Here is a 12,874-nt window from a genome sequence, read left to right on the forward strand (position 1 = left end):
GAATGTACTAGTAAATATGAGCAACTCCTGAACTCGTTCAACAAACTCGACTGTGTACTGACTACCTAACTACTTCCTACTTCTCAGACATCTTTCTACGCCTTTAGGATGGGTCAGTGAGCAGGTTAGACACAGCTTGCTGGGAGGGAACTTAGTCTAGAGCTCAGCTTCTTCATTCGCATTTGTCTGTTTCCTACACTGGAAGCAAGGAAGTGCACACCACCTTCTCCACAACCACACACATAAACAGCTAAGATTCCCCTTCAGAATCTTTCTACAACAAAACAAAAAAAATAAATAAACAAACAAAAAACCCTCCTCACAGCCACCATCCTTCAAGCTACAAAGAGAATCACTTTCCCCATAAGTCTGTTCCAGCTAAAAAGAGGATTTCTGCATTCTAGCACCAATGTAAGTGGTTCTTAAGTCACTAACACCACAGCTCAAAATCATCTCACAATAACTGTAAATTTTCAACAGTTGTAAAATCCTACCTTCTCAAAAAAAAAAAAGCCAAGTCAAATGTGGTGGCACACACCTAATCCCAGCATTTTGAGGAGGTAAAGACAGGAGACTCTGAGTTCAAAGACATCTTTGGCAACATGAGAACCTACCTCTTGAAATAAAAAAATGTCAAAAGTCATCAAACCACAAGTAAAGCTTACATCTTATCCAAGTTTCTGTGTCAAGGTGACTAAGGTGTTTTTGTTTTTGTTTGTAAGTACCTAATTTTTTGGCAATTGCATAAGCTTCATCAGATGACTTTGCCACGAAGCCTTTGGGAACTGAGATACCAGCTTCCCGCAGTAAGTCCATACTCAAGTATTCATGCAGCGAGAGATTCCTTTGTTGCTGCTGCTGTATTTGGAGTCCATGCTTGTTAAACAACCCAGAATTCCCCAGAACCTAAAAAAAATGGAGACATATTTAAGTATGACAGTGGTTTAGCAGTTGTTTTACAAGGGAGGGAGGGAGGGAGGGAGGGAGGGAGGAAGGAAAGAAGGAAGGACGAATGAACAAGCAAATGAACCACCCCTCATATTTGGTTATAGAGTGCTTGGTTCTTCTTAACTACAACAAAATTGCTACATTAAATCATCCAAACACAGCGAGTATCTGAATTATAATATAAAACTGAAACCTGGTCTACCAGTTAATTATCAAATGTTAGCTACCCATGTAACTTTTTAACTGTTTCCTTATCATCCATCCCTAGTCCTTATCTGACATCTGTGCTTAATTACCATATCTCCACTAGCCTACAGGAAATGGCTAACTGAATGATAAATTCAGAAGTTCTAAGGCCAATCTCATCTTCTCCACAAAACTAAAACTGATTCCCAATTGTTTTCTCTACCCTTTTCTGGGATCTCTATCACCTGGCATTAGATGTGTGATTGCTGAATGATTTGGAACCATACTCCTTCCAAGAGAACATGGCAATTACAAACTCCTTCCCTTTTCTTTTCTTTTTTTTTTTTTTTTTTTTTTTTTTTTTTGGTTTTTCGAGACAGGGTTTCTCTGTGTAGCTTGTGCCTTTCCTGGAATTTGCTTTGTAGACCAGGCTGGCCTCAAACTCACAGAGATCCGCCTGACTGCCTCCCAGTGCTGGGATTAAAGGCGTGTGCCACCACTGCCTGGCTCCCTTTTCAATCCATGTTGAATGTTCATTCATTCTATTAAACATTTAAAGCATGTAGGAACTAGAAATAGGACAGTGAAATTATCTTCAAAGGCTTAATTCTAGTGTGTATTTGTACACAAGGACAGGCAGTAAACAAACATGCCAGAAGGCAATAAGAATGAGAAAGAGGGTCATACAGAGAGATACTAAAATATGTTTTCAGTTTAATCAAAATTATGGCCAAAAAGGCCAAAGGAGTGGCTCAGAGGATAAGGTGTTAGCAGTGCACACCTGGTAACCTAAGTTTAATCCTCAGATCCCTTACAAAAGTGAAAGTCTGTATAAGCTTGCATTCCCACCAACAGTGGAGGAGAGTTCCCCTTGCTCCATATCATCTCCAGCATAAGCTGTCTTCAGTGTTTTTGATCTTAGCCATTTTGACAGGTGTAAGGTGGTATCTCAGAGTAGTTTTGATTTGCATTTCCCTGATGATTAGGGATATTGAGCAATTCCTTAAAAGTCTTTCAGCCTCTTAGCCATTTTGACAGGTGTAAGGTGGTATCTCAGAGTTGTTTTGATTTGCATTTCCCTGATGATTAGGGATATTGAGCAATTCCTTAAAAGTCTTTCAGCCATTTGAGCTTCCTCTGTTGCGAATTCTCTGTTCAGCTCTATAGCCCATTTCTTGATTGGACTGTTGGGCATTTTGATGTCTAATTTCTTGAGTTCTTTATATATTCTGGACATCAGCCCTCTGTCAGATGTGGGGTTGGTGAAGATCTTTTCCCATTCTGTAGGCTGTCACTTTGTCTTGTTGACTGTGTCCGTGTCCTTTACTCTACAAATGCTTCTCAGTTTCAAAAGGTCCCATTGATTGATTGTTTTTCTCAGTGCCTGTGCTACTGGTGTTATATTTAGGAAGTGATCTTCTATTCTATTCAAGACTACTTCCTACTTTCTATTCTATCAGGTTCAGAATAACTGGATTTATGTTGAGGTCTTTGATCTACTTGGACTTAAGTTTTGTGCACGGTGACAGATATGGATCTATTTGCAGCCTTCTACATGCTGACATCCAGTTATGCCAGCACCATTTGTTGAAGATGCTTTCTTTTGTCCATTGTACAGTTTTGGCTTCTTTGTCAAAAATTGTATGTTCATAGGTGTGCGGATTAATGTCAGGGTCTTCAATTCGATTCCATTGGTCCACATGTCAGTTTATATGCCAGCACCAAGCTGTTTTTATTACTGTAGCTCTACAGTAGAGCTTGAGGTCAGGGATCATGATGCCTCCAGAGGTTATTTTATTATACAGGATTCTTTTGGTTATCCTGGGGTTTTTTTGTTTTTCCATATGAAGTTGAGTATTGTTCTTTCCAGGTCTGTGAAGAATTGTGTTGGTATTTTGATGGGGATTGCATTGAATCTGTAGATTGCTTTTGGTAAGATTGCCATTTTCACTATGTTAATCCTGCCTATCCATGAGCATGGGAGATCTTTCCATTTTCTGACATCTTCTTTAATTTCTTTTTTCAGGGACTTAAAGTTCTTGTCACATAGGTCCTTCACTTGCTTAGTTAAGAGTTACCCCCAAGGTATTTTATATCATTTGTGGCTATTGTAAAGGGTGATGTATCTCTGATCTCCTTCTCAGCCTGTTTGTCAATTGTATATAGGAGGGCTACTGATTTTTAGTTAATCTTGTATCCTTCTACGTCGATGAAGGTGTTTATAAGCTGTATGAGTTCCTTGGTCGAATTTTTGGGGTCACTCACATATCCTATCATGTCATCTGCAAATAGCAAAAGCTTGACTTCTTCCTTTCCAATTTGTATCCCCTTAATCTCCTTATGTTGTCTTATTACTCTGGCTAGAACTTCAAGTACTATATTGAATAAGTATGGGGAGAGTGGACAGTCTTGCCTCATTCCTGATTTTAGTGGAATCACTTTGAGTTTCTATCCATTTAATTTGATGTTGGCTGTTGGCGTGCTGTAAATTTAGGTATGTTCCCTGTATTCCTGATTGCTCCAAGACCTTTATGCCAGCACCAAGCTGTTTTTATTACTGTAGCTCTATAGTAGAGCTTGAGGTCAGGGATCGTGATGCCTCCAGAGGTATGAAGGGGTGTTGGATTTTGTCAAATGCCTTTTCAGCATCTAGTGAGATGATCATGTGGGTTTTTTTTCTTTCAGTTTGTTTATATGGTGTATTACATTGACGAACTTTCGTATGTTGAACCACCCTTGCATCCCTGGGATGAAGCCTACTTGATCATGGTGGATAATTGTTTTGATGTGTTCTTGGAGTCTGTTTGCCAGTATTTTATTGAGTATTTTTGTATCAATGTTCATGAGAGAGATTAGTCTGTAGTTCTCTTTGTTGCATTTTTGTTTGGCTTAGAAATCAGGGTAATTGTAGCCTCATAGAAGGAGTTTTGTAATGTCCCTTCTGTTTCTATTGTGTGGAACAATTTAAAGAGTATTGGTATTAACTCTTCTTTAAAGATCTGGTAGAATTCTGTGCTGAAACCATCTGGTCCTGGGCTTTCTTTGGTTGGGAGACTTTTAATGACTGATTCTATTTCCTTAGGAGTTATTGGACTATTTAAATAGTTTATCTGGTCTTGATTTAACTTAGGCATGTGGTACCTATTCAGAAAATTATCCATTTCTTTTAGATTTTCCAGTTTTGTGGAGTAGAGATTTGGAAATCAATATGGTGCTTTCTTAGAAAATTGGGAATCAATCTCCCCCAAGACCCAGCTATACCACTCTTGGACATATTCCCAAGGAATGCTCAATCATACCACAAGGGCACATGCTCAGCTATGTTCATAGCAGCATTATTTGTAATAGCCAACACCTGGAAAGAACCTAGATGCCCTTCAACTGAAGAATGGATAAATAAAATGTGTTACATGTACACAATGGAATACTACTCAGCAGAGAAAAACAATGACATCATGAGATTTGCAGGCAAATGGATGGATCTAGAAAAAAATCATCCTGAGTGAGGTAACCCAGACTCAGAAAGACAAAGATGGTATGTACTCACTCATAGATGGATACTAGATGTAAAACAAAGGATGACTAGACTGCTACTCACAACTCCAGGGAGGCTACCTAGAAAAGAGGACCCTAAGAAAGACACAGGGATCGCCCAACAACAGAGAAATGGATGAGATCTACATGAGCAAACTGGACGTGGCGGGGGGGTGGGGGGTGGGGGGTGGGTAATAAAGGGCAAGGATCGAGGGAAAGAGATGTTAGGGGAGCGGGAGATCCCAACTAGATCAAGAACAGAGAGGGAGAACAAGGAAAAAGAGACCATGATAAATGAAGACCCCATGGGAATAGTAAGAAGTAAAGTGCTAGAGAGGTCCCCAGAAATCCACAAAGATACCTCCACAATAGACTACTGGCAATGGTCAAGAGAAAGCCCGAACTGACCTACTCTGGTAATAGGATGGCCAAACACCCTAACTGTCGTGCTAGAACTCTTATCCAATGACTGATGGAAGCGGATGCAAAGATCCACGGCCAGGCCCCAGGTGGAGCTCCAGGAGTCCAATCGGCCAGAAAGAGGAGGGATTATATGAGCGAGAATTGTTGAGACCATGATTGGAGAAAGCACAGGGACAAATAGCCAAACTAGTGGAAACACATGAACTATGAACCAATAGCTGAGCAGCCACCAACTGGATCAGGCCCTCTGGATAAGTGAGACAGCTGATTAGCTTGAACTGTTTGGGAGGCTCCCAGGCAGTGGGACCAGGACCTGTCCTTAGTGCATGAGCTGATTGTTTGGAGCCTGGGGCCTATGCAGGGACACTTTGCTCAGCCTGGGTGAAGGGAGGAGGGGACTGGACCTGCCTCGACAGATCTACCAGGCTGAGCTGAATCCCCAGGGGAGTCCTTGCCCTGGAGGAGATGGGAATGGGGGGTGGGCTGGGGGGAGGGCGGTGGGTGGGGGCGTGGGAGGAGGGAGGACAGGGGAATCTGTGGTTGATATGTAAAATTAAATTAAATTATAAAATAAAAAAATAAAAAGAAATAAAAAAAAAAAAGTGAAAGTCGTCCTCTGGCCTCCACACATGCCCTGTTGGGAACATTCACACACACACCCAACACACAGAGACATCTCTCTCTCTCTCTCTCTCTCTCTCTCTCTCTCTCTCTCTCTCTCTCTCTCTCTCTCACTCAAACACACACACACACACACACACACACACACAATTTTTTCTTATTAAACAGAATGTCAAAAAGAAATCTCTAATCTCTACTGCTGAACAAGAAAGAAATATGCAGCTAGCTTTTCAGCTTCCTGGAGAAGGCCACAACTCAGAAAGCATACTCATCAGTTAGAGCTCTAACATCTTTCAGTCCCAATACTTCAAGTCAGAGTCTAAGCTAAACTTAATAAAATGTTAAAATACCTGCCTTCCCTTTGAAAACCCTCAACCCTTTCAACCCTCCAAGGCAATATACAGAACAAATTAGCCACAAAACCCTTTCAAGACTGCGCTGCAATGGGACTCTTAAGCTTTAGCTGTACACTCCCATTACTTCCACATGAAACCCAACACACCAAAACATAATTCTCATCAAGTACAGTCCCATAAGAGTTAAAGAGCCTTACATAAAGTCCATTTCTTGAAATGAGTTCTTGATCTACTACATCAAAATTAAAACTTTTCTTAACATGAAGTTTCCTGGACTCCATTCTCTATAAAACCAGAATCTCTGAACTGAACTCAAAGAAATCTGAACTGGTAATAAATCACTTAGTTGATTCTTAAGGCCCTAGTTTGAGAACCTCTAACCTAACAAGCCAATCCCATATAAGAGCAAGTTACCACTAACTCATCTAGTTAAAAGCCTGGCTAAGGTCCACAACATGGGTCAGTAGACAAAAGTGGCTTTGCCATACAAGCCTAGTGACCAGAATTCAAGCCCCAAACCAGTAAAGGTGGAGAAAAACGACTCCACAAAGTTGTCCTCTGAACGCCACGTGCACAGAGTTCACACACACACACACACACACACACACACACACACACACACACACACACAGGGAGAAGAGGAAGAAGAAACATTGAGAAAGGAGGAAGAGGAACAAGAACATGAACGAGAGCAAGAACAAACAATAATAAAATTAAACCTGGATAACATTTCATTTGGCTAACTCAATACCTTAGTTCCGTGTCACTCCAAAATTATACGCAGCAACTTCCCACTGTTCTGGATGTCTACCTCCTGACCTGCTCCTAGATATCACCAACAGCTATGAGTCTTACACCACCCAAAGACATATACAGTAACATTCACAGCAGCCTTACTCATAGGACAGAAATGTAAACAGCCTAATTGTTCACCAACAGAATAAATTATAAATAGTTATATAATAGGATACTTCAGAGGGGAAAAAAAAACACTGCTGTTCACATAGTAAATTAAAGTCACAAATGTAATGCTGAAGTAAAGACACCAAGATAAGAATAAAAACTTCCAAGATATTTCCTATTTTTACTACATTTTTATATTTATGTATGTGAGTCCACGGGTCATGGCACACATGAGGCCCAAGGACAACTTGCACGAGTCAGTACTCTCCTTCCACCATGGGAGTCCCAGGGATCCAACTCAGGTCTTCAAGCATGGTGGCACATACCTTTACCCACTGAGCCATCCTGCCAGCCCCTGTGTTTTTTACATAGCTCAAACCGGTCAAAAATTAGCCTGTGGTGGCAGAAGCCAGAGCCAGTAGTTACTTTTCAAGGGAGTACTGGTAAAGGAAGAACACAAGAAGCTCTCGGGAGCTGACAACTCAGACACCCATCTTACCTGAGTGATGACTTAGAAGTTGTACACAAACATAAAAATCAATCTAACCATTAAATCTAATCATAGATTTTACTGCACATAAACTATACCTCAAAAATAAAGGTGGAAGAAGAACATAGATAAACCTAGTAAAGGTTGTCACACTCATTTTTTTTTTTTAATGTTTCTATAGGAGACAGTGTGGCACTAATGCTAAAACTTTTAATGCTGGGACTAGAGAGTTAGGAGCACATACTAACACACATACCAGAGGACTCAGCTCACAGTTGCATGTAACTCCGGCTTTGGGGGATCAGGTGCTCAATTCCAGAGTCTACAGACACCGGCACACATGTGCACATACCCATGCACAGTCACATACATACATAATTAAAAACAAAATAATTTTTAAAAGAGTCAATCAGCAGTACATGCCACTAGATGGCACCTCCTCAGCTGCATGCATCAAAAAGAAAATACCTCAGAAAAGGATCGCAATTCCTAAAACATAAAATCTAAAGGATACTGTAGGGACTACACATTAGATATTCACTTTAAATGAAGTTCCTACATATATGAGTGCACTATGGTTATTTGGGAGAAGGTCCTATTCCTTGAGGATTGGGGGTGTTTTGTCTTGGTTTGGTTTATTTGTTTGTTCTGAGGTGGCCCAGGCCAGTCTAGAACTCTAGGAGTCAAGTGATCCTGATATCCCAGTCCCCGGGTAGCTGGTACTATACTTATTAAGGGTTCCAAAATGTTTTATTCTTTTTGTTTGTTTGGTTTTGGTTGTTTTGTTTTTCAAGACAGGGTTTCTCTGTGTAGCCTGGGCTGTCCTGGGGCTTGCTCTGTAGACCAGGCTGGCCTTGAACTCACAGAGATCTTCTATCTGACTCTGCCTCCCAAGTGCTAGGATTAAAAGTGTTATATGAGCTAGGCGGTGGTGGCGCACGCCTTTAGTCCCAGCACTCGAGAGGCACAGGCAGGTGGATCTCTGTGAGTTCAAGGCCAGCCTGGTCTACAGAGTGAGTTCCAGAAAAGGCTCCAAAGCTACACAGAGAAACACTGTCTCAAAAAAAAAAACCTTGATATGATATGAAAGTATCCAGGGGTGAAATGCCATGATACCTGCAACTTACTCTCAGGTATTTTAGCAAAAAGAAATGGTATGATTTTATATACATATATAATTTTTGAGATTATAATTACAATATTTATCTCTTGCCTTGCCTTTCCTCCCTCTAAACTCTCCCATATACCCCTCTCAAATCTTCTTCAAATTCATGGCCTCTTTTTTCACTAGTTGTTATTGTATGCAAATACGTATTCACATATACATATATATTCCTAAATATATAATATAAATATATATTACTATATGTTCAGTCCATCTAATGCTACCTGTATGTATGTTTTCAAGGATGATTATTCAACACTGAGTAACTAATAGATGTGCTCTTCCCTGAGGAAGGCCACCTCTCCCATTTCCAGCTTTCCTCAGTTGCCTGTAGCTCTTGGTGTCGGGTGGAAGCCTTGTGGGCTTTTCTTCATCCAGTTTGGCACATCCACTGCTGTCATCCTTGTTCAGCTCACATTTGAGCAGTCATGTCGGTGAGACTTTATGGGTACAGCTTCTGATATTACTGAGACACAATCTCAAAACAGACTCCCTGATCCTGATTCCCTGGCTCCTACGATCTTTATGGCCCCTCTTCCTCAATGTTCCCTGAGCCTTAGGTATGAGATGTTCTGCAGATGTATCCACTGGGACTGGGCTACACAACTCTGCGTTTTGATTGATTGTGGTTTTTTATAGGGGGTCTCTATTTGTTGCAAAGAGAAATTCCCTTGATGAGGGATGAAGACTACACTTAATCTGTGGGTATAAGGACAAATGTTTATAGACTGTTGTTAGGGATTATGCTGGTTTAATAAATTAGTGGCTGTAGATTCTCCTCCAATAACCATGACTTCAACAGCACTGAGTAGTAGCTAGGCTTTCCAGTATAAAGTAGTCTCTCTCTTACTGAGCAGATCCTAAGTCTAATTAGAAAGTTGCTGATCACCATCAAGGCATGTGTGCCACTACCGCAGCCTTAAGAGTACCACGCTAGTTGTTGATGTGGTTCACTGGCACCACAGTCGGGGAGGACTGTTGGGTAGGACTGTTGGTTGCCTTCCTCCTTTGGGGAGATTTCATGGTGCCTTTCATGAAAGCCAGTCTTCAGGGAGGGCAACTGGATCAGTTCCAGATCAGGGGTCTCTGGGCCCTGTTTCTGAAATACATGGTGTCTTCAGGAACAGATTTACCTTCCACCTCTGGGGGTAGAAGTGGTAACCAAGGGCAACAGCAATAGGCTGTACATTTTGGAGTTTCTTGGACAACAATTCAAAAGAGGGCTTCTCGTGTCCAGTACTGGGGTTTTTGTTAGGTGGTCTCTGACTCTTAGATACATGCATATAATATTTTAAAGATAAAGCATATGAAGCCAAGTAGTGGTAGTGGCATCCCACACCCTTAATTCCAGGACTCAGGAGGCAGAGACAAAGAGATCTCTGTGAGTTGAGTGATCTACAGAGCCAGGACTATACAGAGAAACCCTGGGGGCGGGGGGGATGCAAAATATTAAATTAGGTGAAAGCATCACAAGTATCCACTGTACTAATGTTGGAACACTTTAATTAGTTTGAGTTTGGTTTGGCTTTTTTGATTTGTGTTTTTTGAGACAGGGTTTCCCTGTGTAGCCCTGGCTGTCCTGGAACTCATTCTATGGACCAGCTGGCCTTGACCTCAGACATCCGCCTGCCTCTGCCTCCCAGGGTACTGGGATTAAAGGCATGTGCCACCATGCCCAGCTCTTTAAAAGAGTTTTAATGTCTGAAGTATTTAGGTAAACTGCTTCCTTGCAGCACTAGCTGCTGTAACTTCAAATTTCATCAGTTTTCAATTCTGTTAGCTATACCATCCCTGCATAATCCCAAAGACTGGGCAGCATCAGAAGTTACAATTAGATAGGAGGAGGGAGTTTAGGTGTTCTACTGCAGAGGCTGTGGGTAATAATAATGTGTTTCTATTTTAAAGCAGCTGGAAAGATGGCCATGTATACTCTTATCACAAAAAACCAACAAATATCTGAGGTAACAAAATGCTAATTACCCTAATTTAATCATTAAGTACACACGAATTAAAATATTATAGATCAACTAAAAAACTAAAAGGAAACTTAAGGAAAAAGAAAAGGTGACCAACTCCAAAACAAACCCACGAATTTTTTTAAAGAACTGAATTGCTAAATATAATGTGTGACCTTGAACAAGTTTCCTCCTAAGACATGTGTCCATATGGACAAGCAAGGTGTCAAGACTACTAACAAACTCCAAACATACACTCTTGATGCTCAAGTGACAGGAGCTGTAACAAAGACAACATATTACACATCCCACAGGGAGAGGCGAAGGTGTTTTTAATGGGATTTCCAAACAGATGAAAACTATTAGAATGAAAACATATCTGTTCACTAAATCCTTATTCTCTAAAAACTAGGCATCATCATTTAAGGAAGTGGGGTGGGGGGACTAAATCTATTTCAACTATAGTGTGCCTGAAGAGTTACTGCAGACCATAACCAAAAACTCTGGAACTATCTCAGAAACGTATCTTGCTCTGAAAGTTTTAAGGCATTAACATCAAGGGCCAATTTTTATGGGGCTTGTTTAATTGGTTTGTTGTTTTGAGACAGGGTCTCCTGGAGCCTACGCTGGCCTTGAACTCTCTATGAAGAAGATGATGACCTTGAATGTCTGATCCGCTTGCCTCCACCTAGAATGCCAGGATTACAGAGATGCTGGGGCTGGAACCCAGGGCTTCCTATGCTAGGCAGGTACTCAACAAAATGAACAGCATCCCCAGCACCCAGTGTTGATGTTCTTGGCGTTGGAGAGCACACACAAGCACACTCACAGCTTCTGAAAGGAGCAGTTGTGAAATTAAACTCAGCCTTCACCTCGTCTGCTGTTGTCTGTCTCTCAGGCCAAAGTACTTCTCTTAGCCACACGATCATCATCAATGACAATTGTTCTTAATGACAACCCCGGTGCTGCTGACAAGCCTAATGACCTCAGGTCAACATCTGTCACACTCTAAACATCAAGAAACAAAGCAACAAAAAAGAAGTCGGTACTACTCCAGAGTCTGTCCAGAAATAAAGTCCTCTAAAAGATTCCTTCCTTACTCTCCCGGCTAATCAGCTGGAAAAGTTAAAACTCGTCCCTAGCCCTCGCTACCAGGACTGACTGATCAGAACACAACTACTTGGGGAAGGGGAGGTAGGCCGACTCTGCTAGTGTTCCAAAGTCCTTCCCCGCAACGACAGCTCCCGGGACACCAAAGTACACTTGAAGGGCATCCCCCTAACCCAAAAGGGGCCCCGGAAGCGTCGGGCCTGGGCCAGGGCGACCCCGGGCTCCTCTCGACGAGCCCTGCCACGTTCCTGGAGTCGAAGCCCGGGCCGCCGAGGCGCCGGGCCGGGCCTCCGGGGGACGCGGGCTGGAGCGGAGAGGAGCTGCCCAAGCGCCGGCTCGCACTCCTGGCTCGCAGCCCCACCGCCGAGCCCCGCACCGCACCCGGGACGGGACGTGCCAGCGCCGCGGACAGCCCCGCAGCCAGCCAGCCGGGCCGCGACCCCCGCCCCGCGCCTCGCCCGCCCACGCCCCCCCGAGGCTGAAGTGGACCGAGCGGACTTACCTGGGCGGCGGCCCGCAGCGTAGTCTGTTGCCGGTGGCTCCTCAGGGCGGCGGCGGCCAACTGCCGGCCGTAGAACATGGACGCCGCCATTTCTGAGTCCGACCGGTCCCCGCGGCACCGCGCAGGCGCAGAGACGCAAGTGCCTCCGACGCGCACGGAGTCTGTCCGCGAACCTGGACAAGCTCCGGGGCGGGGCCTCGGGTTAACCCTGCCGCTGCCGGGCTGGCCTGGCTCGGCCAAGAGAGAGCAAACTTTGACCCTCAGAACTTTCACCTCAGCCTCAAAGTGTGCCCTGTGGCCAGAGGGCCACCGGAACGCTTCCTAGAGAACTGCAGCGTCGCCACTTATCTTTCCTGAGCCCTAGTGGCCTCACCTGTAAAAAAAAAAAAAAAAAAAAAAAAGAGAGATTAATTCGTGATAGTGAATGTATGCTTTGAGTCTTTAGGTTAAATAAAATAAATAGCTTAAATAAAATAAAAATAGACAGCGCCCTGATACTCGAAAGTCTGTCACTCACCAAAGCTGACTACAATCTGGAAACATGAGCAAAATGTCTTGGAAAGAGAGCTGGAGGGATGGCTTAGTGGTTAAGAGTCGGTACAAGCTGTTGCAGAGGACCTAAGCTCAGTTCCCAGAACCCAGGTCAGGAAGCACACCACTGCCTATGGGATCTAAAAACCC

General features: G+C 43.0%; 1 protein-coding gene across 1 annotated transcript in view; it reads right to left on the minus strand.

Annotated features, from left to right (window-relative positions):
- Window positions 1–12,325, minus strand: part of Sucla2 (succinate-CoA ligase ADP-forming subunit beta) — a 48,731-nt gene extending 36,406 nt beyond the window's left edge. Inside the window, exons 1-2 of the mRNA XM_052732759.1 lie at window positions 12,194–12,325; window positions 726–906 (exon numbers count right to left, since the gene is read on the minus strand). Of these exons, the coding sequence (XP_052588719.1) occupies window positions 726–906; window positions 12,194–12,283 (271 nt within the window). The 5' untranslated portion in view covers window positions 12,284–12,325. The remainder of the gene's footprint in view (window positions 1–725; window positions 907–12,193) is intronic.
- Between the last annotated feature and the right edge of the window lie 549 nt (window positions 12,326–12,874).

Source organism: Peromyscus californicus, unplaced genomic scaffold, assembly GCF_007827085.1.
Source record: "Peromyscus californicus insignis strain IS unplaced genomic scaffold, ASM782708v3 Scaffold_12__1_contigs__length_115047231, whole genome shotgun sequence".
Taxonomy (NCBI): Eukaryota; Metazoa; Chordata; class Mammalia; order Rodentia; family Cricetidae; genus Peromyscus; species Peromyscus californicus.